General features: G+C 31.6%; 1 protein-coding gene across 1 annotated transcript; it reads right to left on the bottom strand.

The window, feature by feature from the left end:
- Positions 1-3,287: 3,287 nt before the first annotated feature.
- LOC106422891 (putative two-component response regulator ARR19) lies at positions 3,288-6,330 on the bottom strand. The gene is made up of 5 exons (XM_022720321.2): positions 5,353-6,330; positions 5,110-5,262; positions 4,517-5,011; positions 4,331-4,416; positions 3,288-4,237 (listed from the first exon to the last, which is right to left on the bottom strand). The coding sequence occupies exons 1-5, from the start codon at positions 5,528-5,530 to the stop codon at positions 3,632-3,634; spliced, it is 1,518 nt and encodes a 505-aa protein (XP_022576042.2). The 5' UTR covers positions 5,531-6,330; the 3' UTR covers positions 3,288-3,631.
- Positions 6,331-16,735: the final 10,405 nt, after the last annotated feature.

Genomic DNA, 16,735 nt, shown 5'->3' on the forward strand with positions numbered 1-16,735 from the left:
ATAATATATGGAATGTTATTATTTATAAGTAATAACACATTCATATTATTTTTATTATCATATGGTATTATAAAATAATATATAAATTAACATAATTTTAAAAAATTTATTGTTCAATATTATAATTTTAGTTTGTTTAGAAAAAAATGATTTTCAAGTTTTCATGTGGATGAGATCGGTCGAGTGGTCTCAGTTGGGCGGTGTGATCTTGTTGTAGGGTCACAGCTGCACCTTTAATAACTAAATATTACAGGAAATTTTAATGGTCACAGGTTATCAAATTAAAACATTTCCATATTCTACACTCAAATTATTGATTCCCATCAAACTTTTAAACAACGAATATTCAAAGAGAATATTTATTGATTTCGTTGATGACCCAATAATCCCTCAAAGAAAATACAAAGTTAATGAAATCACCAATATGAGAAAATTACCGAATTATGATATTAAATGTAATGTTATAGATAGATAACAAAATATGCAAGTGAATCCAAGATGAGAAAGTAATATATGAGAAAAGTGTGAGATGTAACATTGTTATTTTTTGTGGTGAAAATATGTTGTTAATGAGATGTAGCATGCTGCATCATTCGATGTACTAACGCTTTGAGACAGACTGAAAAGATGTAACAGCAATGGTGGGAGACCCTGAGTCATGGTCGAGCTATTTGAAAGAGTCGAAGGAGATTTAAGAACTCAAGAGCAGATTTCAAAACTTTGAGATCACCTATATTCCTAGATGACAGAATGGAACTGCAGATCATTTAGCTAGGACAAAATGGAACTGCAGATCATATAGCTAGGACCGCGAGATCCTTTCATGGAGACATTTGTTTTGTTGGTTATTCTATTCCGGTATGGTTACCTATACCACCTCAAGCATGAATATTAGAATGACATTTTGTTGTAAAAAAAAAGACATGTATGACAAAAAATAAAGAGTGTAAAAGACACATGTAAAAAGACTATCGACATATTAGCTTGATAAAAAAGAGTTCGATATCAAACTTTTTCTTAATAAAATGACAATGGTAAACTTGTTCATAACCTCTGTGTTTTAAACATCAAGGCTCGTCTTTTTTTCTGAAGTTATTATCTTTCTGTGTATGTTGTTTTCCTCTAAAGATTCTATTATGATAACTGGGCAAAACATAGATGGAATACAGATGGGAATGAGATCATAAGTAGATGGACAACACTATGTCTTTTGAAACCACAGCAGAAATATTTCGTTCCACTAGAATTCACACTATTAATAGTAAATTATTTTTTGTCTGACTCTGTTAACAAAACAGAAGATTCAGTGTCAATAAAGACTAAATGGGACAGTTGTTTGTTAGTAATACGTGTAAGATTATCTACTTTTATGTTTTAATTCCTAGGAACGTGCGTAGTTACAAAAGTATTGAAACTTTCCTTCATCCGCTGAATTTCTTTTAGGTAGGTTGCAAATGAAGGCTATTTTTATGGTTCTAAAATCATCTTTATCAACTATGAACAATATGTCGCAAACGTCACATGAAATTGTCGGAGATTCTTCTTGCATTCTATCGCCCAAATAATGCTTCGAAATCCACGTGTAGAGTGGATGAGCTACTCTAAGTATTTCTTGCTCCCATTAATCCATTGAAACCTTCTAAAGTACTATACTAGTCATTGCCAAAAAACAAAAATCTCTTTTCCAAGATCAATTTGTAAAATACCATCTTCCTATTCGTCGAGTCAAATTTGAATTTCCACTTCTCCATACTGAATAGATTGTTTCGGAGTTCCATTTTGCAGAAAAGGTACTTGAGCCTCCTTCCATAGTATATATTTTATCTCTGCCGATTTTAGAGTTTAGTGTAATTCTATTAAAAAAATTTATTATTTTGCTTTTTCAAAATATACCATAAAATCTAAGTAAATTGATCATTTTATATATGTCATGAAATCTTCCAGAATAAATAATCCATATTCGCGAACACTGATTGCGTGGAAATTGTAGTTGGACTAGTTGGAATTTATGATAAAGCCATACATGAATAGGCGAAAGACATTCAAATAAAACATGATTTATTGACTCTACTTATATGCCGCATCTTTCACATTACATACCACATTTTATACCTCGACCTTTAATGTTTTTTTCACCAATAAACATTCTGAAAGAGTAAATTGTTATATCGGGTACATATCTAATTGTTCAAGCATTTTGTTGTGAAAACCTAACCTTTTTTTTCTTGTAAAAAAAAAGCAAGTGGTTTCCGAATGTTACCTTAAGGGCAGGTGGAAAAGATCACAACCCACTTAAGGTATGACTGGTGTAAACGCATCGGTTACAGTTGCAGTTGCATTAGTTTGTGGATGCAAATATCTACAGTTTTAAGCGTTTAAATGATTTGTATGACTGGTAAGCACTTATATATTTCTGCATTTACATGATAATAATGACTGGTTGGCTACCAAATGAAGCAACATATAATAATAAATTAACAAAATTAACATTTTATATAAATATTAAAATCATATTCTTATAACTAATGTAAAATTATATTTATAAAATTGTAGTATTAATTTTCATAAATTATTTTTGGGATATATATATATATATATATATTAATGTCTAAAAATTATAGCACATTTTTGTTTTAAAGTTTTATAAAATAAATAAAAATATCATATACATATAAGTATTTATATTATCTCAGTGTAAATTCAAACTAAATTTTTTTGATTATCTATTTATACAGTTTTTCTATAAGAATTATTTTTATTTATTTTTCTGCAATTACCCTCAACTGAAAACGGCAAAAATTGTTACCACTCGCATCCAGTCAAGCCCTTACACAGATTCCAACCTAAATGAAATCGCTACGAGAGATAAAGAAACTGAGAGCAGCTCCAAGCCTCCAATAGCAGGTTTATGGAGAGTTTTTATCTTTTAAAATAAATGAAAAATAGTTAAAATAGGAGAGAGAAGAGCATAAAATTTCTTTACAAATATGTTTTAAGAACCCGTTGATAATGAAAATACACAGATGTCACTCTAGGAATATTTCATTGGTGTAATAAAATCCAAACATAAATAAAATAATTATAATAGCAATATCTTTTTTTTTAAAGAAAGTTGTATGGGTTCAAACCGATAATGGTGCTCTGAGGCAAATATATACCATTTTTTTCTAGGATTTCATTATCATTTAATCATCTGAATGATATTATATTTAAGCTTCAAAATCCAGTAGATTTAATAAACTATAAGAAAATATCTATAACTTTAATTACGTGCATCTGATCTATGGCATTCTATTTGTTCTCTTTAACTAAATTCCCTATAATGGAATTAACTCACGCGCATCTTACTGATTTTAAATTGGAAACAAGTTATTTATTAAAAAAACAGAATTATCCATAAAACAACAAATTTATATAAGAAAAATGAAATACATTGAGACGGTTTTGAAATGAGTTCCATAGAATATAATTACTAACTAATCTTCTTGCGATTCACAAAACAAGTCACATGCATGCTCTCGTTCTTCCCTTCCTTTTCTTCATGTCACTGATGATTCTCTCACAAATCATAACACTTCCAAGAAACCAAATAATCTCCTACGCATGATTAGTAATTAAAGAAACAGCCAAATTACTGATTATAATTATAGAACTCGTTTGGGTCATACGGTAAACTTGGATAAGTCCCCCCAACGCCCGTTACACCATTGCTGGAAGGTAGTTCCGGTTCATTGTTACTCATCACGTTATTCCATTGATGAGAAAGCTGATGTTGTTGTTCATGCTGGAGATGGTTCCCATGGCCAAGATTATAGGGCAAACGAGGCATAGTATACGCCAGTCCGAGATCCTCCGGTATATCGATGCTGGAAGCTTTTTCAGGCTTCTGCTTCTGCAAATAGTGATCATGGTCAAAATCATAAGGCATAGTATTGGTCATGACCTGGTTGTTGTTCACTCCCAAGTAGCCATTTTGATACTGATTATCCTGGACCGGGTAAGTAGCTCGACCATTCATAAGGGTCGATGATGCAGCGTGGTTGTTGTTCACTTCCATGTAGCCATTTTGATACTGATTCTCCTGGACCGGGTAAGAAGCTCCACCATTTATAAGGGACGATGTTGCAGTGTGAACATTGTTCAAACCTAAGAGAGGTGAAGTTGTACATGCACTGGACCAACCAAACTCTTGCATCTGTTGAGTGATTTCTTTTCCCTCAAGACTAAGACGATATTTCTGTACAACAACATAATTAATGTAGAATTTCCGTTACTAATATTCGCAAAACCCTATATTTAATTGTAGAATCGATAAAGTTTTGGCTTTTACCTGAAGATGACTACACACATGTCTTCTAGTGAGCCCTTTGATATTCATGTCTTCCAGCATTTTGAGAAGTGGCTTGGGATTAGCTTCTGTATTTGCATTCAAAATATCATTAGAACCAAATAAAAGAAGGTAATAATAAGAAGATAAATAAATTGATAGAACACAGATTAAGACTAGTTATATTACTTCTTGCACCACCAAGAATATCGACGGCTTTGAGAAATTTCTCTTGAAGATCATTAGTCCACACCACCCGTGTCTTCGGTTGCTTTCTTTCTTCTCCATCCATGTTTTGTTCACTGTTGTATGGGCTTTTGGTCCATGAATCGTTGTTGTCTTGGTCTGAACCGTTATTCTGAACCGAATCTGATTGGATTGGTAGATTTTCTCCAATTTGCGGTTTCTTTTCTGCCTTTTCTCCTATCATATTGATGTTTTGTTCACTATTACCTTGGTCCACGGGCATGGAGTCATCTTTGTTTTCCTTGAAACCATCGTGATTCTGAACCGCATCTAATTGAACCGGTGGAATTAAACCTGATTTAGACATCATCCTCTTGCGTACAATGTGTTGCCATATGGTGGCTATGATCTCCTTTCTAATCGGTTTCATAACATAGTAGCATGCACCATGAACCGTTGCTTGCATCACCGATGTTTTTCGGTCATCATCAGACATAACTACACAAAGACGAAATATATAATTATTTTTTTAATCTAATGAATAGAAATTTGGTTTAATTAATATAATTTGAAAAAAAAATCTTCGATTTACATACTTACGACAGGCAGATCCATCTTTGTACAAATGATTTTGAGAGCTTGGATTCCATTAATTCTAGGCATATGAAAATCCCAGATCACGAGATTAATCCCATGTTCACAGTTTCTCAGAAACGCGAGAGCTGCTTCTGCATCCGCATAAACCGTCACTAGATAACAAAAAAAAGATATCAGTATAAACCCTAACCCTAATAATAACACAATCTATCGATCAAAATGAGAGACGGAGAAATAGAGACCTTGATAGCCGTATTTGATCATGAGGTTTTTCATCTTACGTAAAGTTACAAAATTGGGTTCGACAACAAGAACATTAGCACTCGCCGGAAATTCGTTGAGAAAAGAGCTGATTTGAGAAGTTTCTCGCTGCTTAAACAGAGTTCTATCGCCATCATCGGTTCTACTTGCCTCCGACATTACAAATTTTACTTTTGTAGATTTAGACTGAAAGAGAGAGATTATATTTAATGGCAGAAGATGTCTATATCTTATACAAGAAGTGTGCTTTTTATATTACAAGAAATGTTTTCATCATCATAAATTTTTGACACTTGTCCAATAAATCTTTGAGATATTGGGTTTCTATTCAATAGGTCTACATATAATGGGATAACCATTGACTACAATGTAAGGAAATAGGTTAATTAAAAAGAAAGAATAGGAATAGTAGTCAAGCCTTTGACTTTCATTGAAAGGAAAAAAACAACTATGTTTTGGTTGTTTTGACTGTATTTCTTTTCTTATATAATTTATATAGAAATGTAATAAAATTGTAAGAATGTTCATGAATTTAAGATGATTTTTATTTTGAATACTTAATATGAATTTTGTTATTACCTTATTTGAGTTTCATTCCAATATTCGACTTCCAATTCGGACGTTCTTTGAAAACAATTTCTGACTATTTACGAAAAATATTAGATGTCTATTACATGGACAAATGTTAATATTATTATCATTATAAATATATATACATTAGTTGAGTACTAATCTTGATCTTTTAATTATTTACAATAAACATATCTCTTATATATTAATTGAGAAACATTACAACATTGTTTTGTAGCCACTTGTCACCACGAGGATGAAATTCATAATTCTTTGAAAAATTGGTTGGTCTATCTTAACTTATATTATATTTTTTATTAAACTAACTATTAAATTGACAAATAGTATACAAAAGAATATTCTCGCACTTTCCTTAAATAAAAGCTACGGAATTGTCTAATATAACTAACATATATATGACAATTAATAATTATGAATAATAAATATTTGATAACAATTTTTATATCTTAGCTCTTTTTAATTTTATATTATTAAAAGATATTAAACAACCACATTAACCATATAATAAGAAAATTAATTTTTTTCTTATATGATATATTTTGAATCATTAAAATGACTATAAATTACTAAAATCGTTAAATGTCTCACACTAAAATTTTGTAATCAATGGTTTAAATTTCTTGGTAATAACAAGATACAAATAATCATAAATCATATGAATATGAAATCTCATTTACTAGACATTCATATTATATATTAATACAATTTAAAATTAAACTATATAACATAGGAAAATACTTAAATATGATATTTTCCAAATTTTATTGAAAAAGTATTGTAACCTTAATATTTTAATTTTAAATTTTGCTTTAAAAAATCTCAAATTTGAAATTTTGTGTTTATCATATAAGTATGAATTTTTAATAATAAATATTTATATCAAAATATACTATATATTTATGTTCATGTCATTGAAATTTAGCTATATACCATATAAAATAAATAAAATGATTGTTTTGATTTATTTACCCAAAAAATATCTTTAATAAACAAAATGTGTTGTTTTTTTTTTGTCATCGCAAAAAAAAATGTGTTGTTTAGATATATGTGTTTACTCTACTTTAATTATGTAGATAATACGTAAATAAATACAAATACATAATAATATATAAAAAATATTTATATATATAATATTCATCCTGTGCAATTGTGAGGGTATTAAGCTAGTCTATTAGTAAAAGAATTAGCGCTTAAACTATGTCCTTGTTATGATTATATTAATTATACAATGATAAAGTAATCCTTAAATTCTTGTAGTAATGGTGAAATTAATATGTCAATTGATAACATGTCATGTTGCAGTAACGAGGAATTTAATACGAAGTAATATGAGGTGTGATCGATAACTATTGCCCACGATGTGGAGAACCAGAAGAATCTGTCACTCATGCCATATTTGAATGCCCGCCATCTTTACAAGCATGGTCCCTATCAGCGACTCCAATAAGTTCACATAACTTTCCGGTGCCGAGTATTTACGCTAATATAAACTATCTCTTCTGGAGAAAGAACATCATTGTCGTGCCAGAACTAGACATGGATCCTTATCCTTGGATATTCTGGTATATTTGGAAGGCCCGAAATGAAAAACTCTTTAAGGGATAGACATGGAACCATTGGAATTAGTTCATTATGCAGAGAGTGAATGCCAAGCCTAGTTTAGTGCAAACAAGATGGTGCCACCAATGCTACATGATCACAGTGATAAGGAACCCCAAGTCTTAAGCTTCGTTAATATATGCATGTTAGATGGGTCATGGACATCCACATCACAGTTCAACGGGTGTGGATGGGTTTGGATGGATAGTTTTGGGAAAATTCAACTTATGGGGACACGAAATTACATTCAACGCGAATGTGCCTTGCATTCAGAAGTAGAAGCACTGCGATCAGCAATGGAGAATATGCTTCAACACTCGACATGCCAGACCTTTGGGACAAATTGTAAGGAGCTGATCGCTATGATTAAGGAGCCTCATGCTTGGCCAAGTTTTGCAACATAATTGGAGAGGATAGAGACTCTGGAGATATGCTTCTCGGACTTCAAGATCACTTATATTCCACGATCGCAAAATCAGATTTCTGACTCTTTAGCTAAGACTGCAAGGTATTTCTATAGAGAGGTTTGTTTTATTGGTTGTTCTATTCCGGTCTGGTTACCCAGACCACCTCAAGTTTGAGTAATAGAATAGCCGTTCGTTGTAAAAAAAATCTCTTTATAAACTACGTAAAACTTGTTTCTTTATAAACATATTCATTAGTTATCATCATATGTAAACCAGTATAATTAGTTATCATAATATTTTAACCAGTATGTGATGTTATCCTAGATACATCAACATACAATTAGCCATGTAAAAATACATATTGTAAAAAAAAAATATAATTTTTTTAACATCTATTCCTGACTTTTTCTTCATTTTATTGTAGAAGTAAGGAGTAAAATACTCGAAGTTCAAGCTTGCACCGGAGAGAAGAGAAGTATGCATCCCCGTCCCCACCAATTAATATTATTACAATCACAGAGAGTAGGACTTTCCCAATACGAGATGGAGTAACCAGTCTTTCCATTGAACCCAGAGCAGAAGGGACTCCAATGCACAGTGCCAGCCCTGACCTAAAGCGGGGGAAGCTGTGACTTTTAGGGCCAAATTAGATTAAGTATTTAGGGGCAACAATTTTGCAAAAGGTTGTTTATAGTCTAGCGGTTGTGTTTTACTTTCTTCGGTCACGGGTGATGGGTTGGAGACTTGGAGCCAACAAATATTTATTTTTCTTTAGGCTGTACTTTGTAGTGGGTCGGGCCTGCCTATGCACAATCAAATTAGCTATGCTCCAGTGGATTAGTATACAAAGATGTCAGTAAAGGAACAAAAGTTCGCTCTGGATATACTTGAAGATTGTCGAGAAATCGATTCGAAGAGTCGCTACAACGGGTCATGGGAAAGGGATTTGATTTTGCTGTGGAAACAACATGTAAAACTGAAAGTTCTGAACTCGAATGCTAATGTTATTGATGCTTATACTGAGTCTGAAGAAAACTCTTTTCAGCCTCTTTTGTGTATGTAGATAAGGACAAGCCTGCTCTTAAACTTTTATGGAACCATCTTATTGTGTTGAATGGGAATCATGATGGACTTTGGTTTGTAATACGGGACTTTAACAACCTCATAAAATAATAAAGAAAAAGCAAGGGATCCTACACGCCTAGAAAGATCTTTCTTGGATCTCTGGACCTTCTTCTCGGAGGTTCAACTACAACATTCGGGTGACCCTCTTTCTTGGAAGGGGCAACAAGGTGATCATTTTGTACGCTGCAGACTTGATAGAGCGGTTGCTAATACTTCTGAGCTGATAATTATCCTATGGATCAATTTCACTACATATCTTGTGAAGGGCCTGACCATAAGCTGTTTATCTTGATTTTTGAGCCAAGACAGTGAAAGAGACGCGGTCTATTTCGTTATGACAGATGCTTAAAAGATAATTTGGAGGTGAAAGCGTTGATTAGGTTGATGTGGAAGAATATCCAGTCCAAGTCGGTGAGCTAAAGGATCACCCTAAGTCGCATCACGATTTCAGAATGGACTAAAGTCTAGCAGATAAATATCAAACTCTCAATTGGCCAGAAGAAATCAGACCTTGAGAATGTGCTATCAAGACTTTTGAATGATACTGAGCTGATTCAAAGGATCTCCTCTGAATTAAAGGATGCATACTTGGCTGAGAAAGCCTATTGGAAGCAATGAAGTCATCTCTAATTATGGTTAAAACTGGGAGATATAAACTCATGTTACTTTCATGCCATAGAAAAAAGAGACGCCGGAGAACGAATGCTCGTACAGTGATTAAGGTTGCAGAAGGAGCCACCGTCTTCAAGGAAAACAAAATAGTGAAAGTCATTTTTTCACTCTTTAAAAATTTGTTCACATGAACAGAAGAAAATAGAGAAGAAACTGACAGCTATGCCCTCTCTCCAGCGATCTCAGATGCATAAAATAAAAAGCTGACCCTTGCGGACTGTAATGTTTTTTACATAAAGGCTAATAACGATAGCATCAAGGCTTTAAATGATTTCTACAAAGATATGAAGAAGCCTCCAGGCAGGTAATTATCTATGCAAAGTCTATTGTGAAGGACATTCACCACATTCAAAGATAAGGGGTATAAAAAATCTTGGATTACCAGAACACTTTGGTCATAGAAAGAGGATATCTTCACCTCAATAGTTTACAGAATAAAACAAAAAGTCAGCAGGTAATCTACAAAGATTTTGTATACATCGGAAAAATGTTGATGCTCAAATCATCTTATCCCCTATTATGTCTAATGCTTTGACTTGCTTCAAGTTACCTATCACACTGTGCAATTGCATTCAATCCGCTATTATTCGTTTTTGGTGGAACACAAATTTGGAATACCAAAAATGACATGGCTGTATTGGTCCAAACTCTCCAGATCAAGTTTAAACGGATAACTCGTATTCATGGACTTTCTGTACTTCAATGATGTTTTCCTTGCAAATCATAGTTGGTGGTTACACAATAATCATTCAAGTCTCTTAGGCAAGGTTTTGCTAGAAAAGTACATTCAATAAAATAGCTTTTTCCATGTGGTTGAAAGAGACTGAATCTAACGGTTGGAGGAGAATATTGGTGGGTTAAGACCTGCTACTGAAAAACATGGGATGAGTAGTGGGTAACAAAATATCTATCAAAGCCTGGAAAGATTCTTGGCTTAACTTATCGCAGAAATCATATCCAATGAGATCAGCACCAGAGGATCAATGTGATGATGTTGTGGTGGACCTATTTTTCCAGATTATGTCTTCTTGAACAAGGACAAAGTTCACAAATGTTTCTCAAAGAAGCAAACACAATATTAAACATTAAACCTAGTCAATCTGTGGATCCAAATAGATCTTTTTGGCATGGTACAAAATCAAGAGACTAGACTGCTAAGTATGGCTATATGGTGGCAGTCAATTCTAGCTTTGATCATAACAATAACCAGCAACTCCCATCTTCTTACTGGTCCAAGAGTGTTTGGAATTTTATATGGTGTCCAAAGTTAAACTTTCGTACGATGAAATGATGTCAATCAAAACTGCAAATGCTGTGGTAATCTTGAATTTATAACTCATCTATTTTTTCAATATCTGTTTGCGCAACATGTTTGGGAGGCACCCCTTTTTTGCATGGAGTTGAGACTGGACATTTTTATATTTAAGCTCTATATTGATGAATCTTTATGATAAAAATTGTCTCCCACCTTCTAGGATTGTGTCGGGACAATTGGTTCCATGGATTCTTTGGTTGATTTAGACAGCTCTCAATAGCGTGGTGTTTAATGTGAAAATAAGTGGAGTAGAGGAGGTATTGTTCAAAAACGTTTGAGCAGCAAGAGAGTGGTTGGGAGGAAAACTGATGGAAACTCATTTGACTAGAATAATAGAAATCTTGAGACAATTGTGCCTAGATACTACCACGATCAAATCAGATGCCGCCTGGCACAGAGATTCACAACTTGCATGTTTAGATGGACTTTGAAAAAGCATAGTTCTCAGCTCAAGTTCTCAACAAGCTTCCCATATTTCGTACGCCGTTAGTCACAGAGGGATTGGCACTTTGTGAGGTGGTGGACAAGGCCAAGGAGCTGGGTCAACAACTTTCAATGAGAATCAGACTCTCAATAAATAATCAGTTCGATTAACACAAATAGTGTATCCTTGAAATTGTATGATATTGTGGTGGACATTATACCATTTTTTTAGTTGTTTCGAATCAATCTCGTTTAATTGGATCCCCCAAGAAAACAATAGAGTGGCCTACTTTTTTGAAAAGTAGGTCTTATCCTTGCTTCAGCTACATTACATGTGTAACTGTTTTTAGATTTTACAAGTTCTGTTTTTAAAAGAACTACTTAAATGTATAAATGCATGTGGATTACAAAAATCTTACAAGAAGAAAATGTTGTATATCTAAGTCAAATGAAATTGTCAAAAGGATAATGTGATAATTGCACATATAAATTGACATAAACTTGTGTAAGAGATAATTTTCAAGTATTTTACTTCTCAAAATATATGCATATAAATTCAATCACATAATATATATGTTGCTGATTTAAAAATCTAGATAAATTAAATAAACTAGTACAAAATAAGCTTTTTAAGAATAATTTTAAATAAAATAGTAAGAAATACTAAGTACTTTATACATTTTAAATCTAGATAAATTAAATAAATTACGTTCGTTTAAAAACATTTTTTGAGAGTTATTTTTACATATATTTTATAATATAAAGTTCATGTCCAATCATAGTAATATTTTAAAAACCTCTTTTGACTTAGATACATAACACTTATTATTATAAAGTTCATGTTGAATCTTCATAACTTGTAAACATTATTGCCTTTTATGATTTATCAATGATATTTCAAGAATTACAAGTTCTTTTCACATTGTATGTGCTTGATCATGTTATATCACAAGTCTCTTTATCTTAGATTCACATCACTTTTCCATTATAAATTTTTATTTTATCATAACAGTTTGAAAATTACAATATCATATGTTTTATCAAGTGAATATTTCATCGCAATCTTTAGACTCACATTTTTTATTTTTGAAATTATCCTTGATAATTATCTTATCCATGACATCACCAATATTGGATAATCTTCTTTTATATGATTATGTATTATACTTATATTCCCTAAATTGAAATCAACAAACTCTAATTTCATCGATGGGTTTCCTTGAAATAATCATCATGTTATTTTCGTATTCTCTTTCATACAATAAATAAATGTAGAGAGTATTTATCTTTTCCTATTTTGTTTTATTACCTTACTTTCAAGGGTAATTTAGTGGATTACCCACAAATGAGGCCCAAATTGGAGATTTACACTCTGAGTGACAGCCGAGGCCCAAAACACAAATTTTTTTTTGACATTGGACGAGTGCACCCTACTTCGTCTGACACACAACGTTCGGTTCGTTGCAGAGTTGTAGAGAAGTCTGAGTGCTATTATTTCCTTCCTCTGACACTTTCTTCCCTGGATTATTTTTCTTCTTTTGATATTCTCTTTCCTCCAACCTCACTATTTTTCTTTTACTTCTTCTTTTTTGTTTTGCATGTTGCTTCTTTTTCATTTTACACAAAAGCAAACATGTAGCTTCTTTTTCAGTTTTTCTTTCTCCATTATTTTTCACATGCATTTTTCTACTGTAAAAAACACTTAATTTCTTTCTTCTTCTTAATGATACAATTTTGATTTTCAAATTTATTCAGTTTGATTGACAAATTGAAACTTCCATATAAACTCATCCTGAAAGTCTAACCCTCTTTTAACTCTAATTTTAGAGAAATGGTGGCCAAAACGATTCATCAAAAGTTTAGGGCTCAAAAAATATTCTTAAAAGATCCAAATATTTAGAAATAAAAGATCTAAATCTCAAAAGATGGTGGCCAAAAACGAGATAAAGAAGAGAAGATCATCAAAAATTTGGAGCTCTAAAATTAGAGTTAAAAGATAATATACATAATAGTAAATGTTCAATTTTGGCATCAAAATCATATATCAGATAACAACTTAAGTATCAGATAACAACTACCTTATCAACTTACAAACCATGTACTCAAAACAATGTATTATATAACAGGTCATGCATCCAAACCATGTAACATCTAAGAAACCATGTAACAATTACATGTGTTGTTAACAAGTTATAATTATTTTTCTAATGTTAAAAGAATCAATAACATACATACTAGTGCATAATAGATCTTTAGTCATAGTTTGTCAACAAACAAAATATGTATCAGATAATAACTAACTTATCAATTAACAAACTGTGTACCCAAAATAATGTATCATCTAACAGGTCATCTATCCAAACCATGTAACGTCTAAGAAACCATGTAACAGCTACATGTTTTGTTAACAAATTAATTATTTGTTTGATGTGAAAAGAATCAATAGCATACATACTAGCAAATAATAAATCTTTACTCTTACGTTGTGTATTAGCTAACAAAATATGTATCAAATAATAAATCAAATATCATCTAAAAAACATGTACCTAACAATGTATCAGCTAACAAATTATGTATATAACCATTTAAAAACTTGCTAACCATTTACAATTTGGGGTATATGTTTGTAACAACTATAAAACATGTATCCCCAATATTGAAATAAGATACAAATTTTGTTGATATCTAAATAATATCAGATAATCGATATAATAAAGACTAACATAGAAGTTATCCACATCGGAAAAGAACTTCAAGAACTCAGTCGTTAAAACTATTCTTCTTCGTCATTCTCGTTTCACATAGCGCTTTGAACAAAAAATAACATCACGAACTCACTCGCCTCCTCTATGTCTTCAGCTTCACTCTTTAACAGCTTCCCAATATTAAGAAGAGACTTCATCAATTGCTTCGACCCTAGATCTGGCACAGCTTTCACCTAGTTCTAATCAAGTTTGATAAAAATCATTTTCACGGTGGGTAGATCAATAACATAATATGAAAAAGTAGTGCAAGAAAGATTTCAAACAAATCTGAGATGTCATTCTCCTCCATTTATTTCGACTATAAAGATGTTTTAATTTAAAAAAAAAAAACAAAAACAAAAGAAATTAAAATCGCCAGAAAACGCCGACTAAGGAAACGAAAACAAAACAATATTGTACCTTGTATTTTAATTTCACCACCGACTAAATAAATCAACATTGCAGTGTCTTTAAAATCGCCAAAAAACGCCAATTGGTAAGGAGATTTAAAGCTACATATTATATAGATGGTGAAAAATAAAAGTGAAATGGATGTAGAACGCTAGAGTTTTGTATAATAATTAGAGATCGAAGTTAAAAACAGAGAGGATGTTTTTCGTAAGTGAAGGGAAAATAAATAAAAGCAGAAGAGAAGATGATAAACAAGTAGGAGAGATGATGAGAGAGCGGTCTAGTAGAGAATATGTAGGAGAGAGAACTGATACAGCTACATGCATGCTGCAATGAACAGTAAAATAATGTGGAATTTCACAGAGTCTAACAAAGTTACAGACAAGCTCGAGATATAGGAGCATGGGCAAAATCGGAATAGAAATTAGTTTTTAAAAGTGGAGGTAGTCTATTAATTATGATGGCGCGTTGAGGTAAAGAAGCCAATAATCAATACTTTCAAACTCGTTTTCTATCTCTTCTTTCTCATTCTTTACATCAATTACAGACTTCTTTGCAATCAATTCTTTGTGCATTTCGTGGTTTTTTTAAAGCTTTTTGAGGGCATTGGGGCTGGTTTCATATTTTAAATTCTGTTTTTTTTTTTGTGAAATATCTTTAGTATACTTTTATATAACTTGTGGGTTTTTTCCATTTTATTTCTTGAGCAATGATTTTTCTATGAATGCTTTATTATTTCAACTATTCTTCTTAATTAACCTTGTATTATTATTCAGTTATTATCATTTTTTGTTAAACAAGTGTATCTTACTTCAATGTTATCTATTTTCTCCATCAAACACTTAATCCCTTGTGCTTTCACCTTTATTTGGCGAGTTAAAATCTACATCTTCTTTTCGAAATATAAAATCTCATATTCTCGAGATTAATAAACATATTTTTCCTAGTAAATGTATTAGAAATTAAATTATATTCATTAGTTCTTATGAATTTTTTAAAATTTAAAAATTAGTAATCTGAGTACAAGCTTTGAGATGGCGTAATCCAATATAACAATATAACTTCTTCTCATAAGTACACCACTCGAGATCTTTGAGATGACAGTACAACAAAATGATCTAACTGCTCGAAATAGTAACCAGAAAATCCTTGGTAAATGTGTATGTGAAATCTTCACTAAGATAAATTTGTAGAACACTTAGATTATCATTCTTCTAAATATTTTCTCATAATTAATAATAATCATTCTCTTTTCTTTTTGATGTCATTATTGTATGAAAATGGCTTTAGAATGGTGATACACTGTTTATTTTATAGTTATAATACCGCAGTAGTTGTTTATAATTTGCATGTTCGTTATCTTCTTAAAAATTTTAAAAACCTAGTGGTATAGACATCATAGAAAAGAAAGAGAGTACAATCACACAAATTATCATATTTCTCTCCATGAAAGCAAAATTTTCATATTATGCATTCCAATCATGTGTGTCATCTATAGAAGTTGAGTGCAGTCGTAAAAAATAATCTTGTTTAGTTTTTTATAATATTTAGGGTTAGTGTACTTTTGGTTCGTTGTTCCTTTTTGACATAAAATAATATTTTTTTTGTTTATTTTGACTTGAGACCAAATCTCTTCACGTAAAGTTTTCTAAACATATGTACTATGCATACATGTTTTTTTTTTGTAACACTTACTATGCATACATGTACATATGACTTACTGATGTCTCTTCATTGTCACATGTACGTGAATTTTTTTCTTTGTCATGTTTAATATTTTCTTTTACAGATCATTCAAAATCCTTTGTTTATTAAGTTTGGCCACCTTTTCATTTACGAAGATTCTTATATACTTGGAACTAACATAGCAATCATAGTTAATGTGTGCCTTAGACTAATTAGCAATTTGATGTAGTCATTCGGAGACAATCAATTTTTATTGGAGCATTTATAACTAGTCTATAACTTTATCACTAGATTTGGGGTCCATAAATGCAATGAGTTATTCTTTATTAAGTTATGTAAATGAATGCCTAATTTTACATTGTTTTTAGACTCAGGATCAACGATAATTGA

The sequence above is a fragment of the Brassica napus genome, chromosome A5 (assembly GCF_020379485.1).
Source record: "Brassica napus cultivar Da-Ae chromosome A5, Da-Ae, whole genome shotgun sequence".
Classification (NCBI taxonomy): domain Eukaryota; kingdom Viridiplantae; phylum Streptophyta; class Magnoliopsida; order Brassicales; family Brassicaceae; genus Brassica; species Brassica napus.

Coding starts and splice junctions, on each gene's coding strand:
- LOC106422891 (XM_022720321.2), bottom strand. CDS start 5,530: ATGTCGGAGGCAAGTAGAACCGATGATGGCGATAGAACTCTGTTTAAG. Junction 5,263..5,352: donor GATCAAATACGGCTATCAAG/GTCTCTATTTCT, acceptor TTTGTTATCTAG/TGACGGTTTATGCGGATGCA. Junction 4,238..4,330: donor ATGTGTGTAGTCATCTTCAG/GTAAAAGCCAAA, acceptor GTTGTTGTACAG/AAATATCGTCTTAGTCTTGA.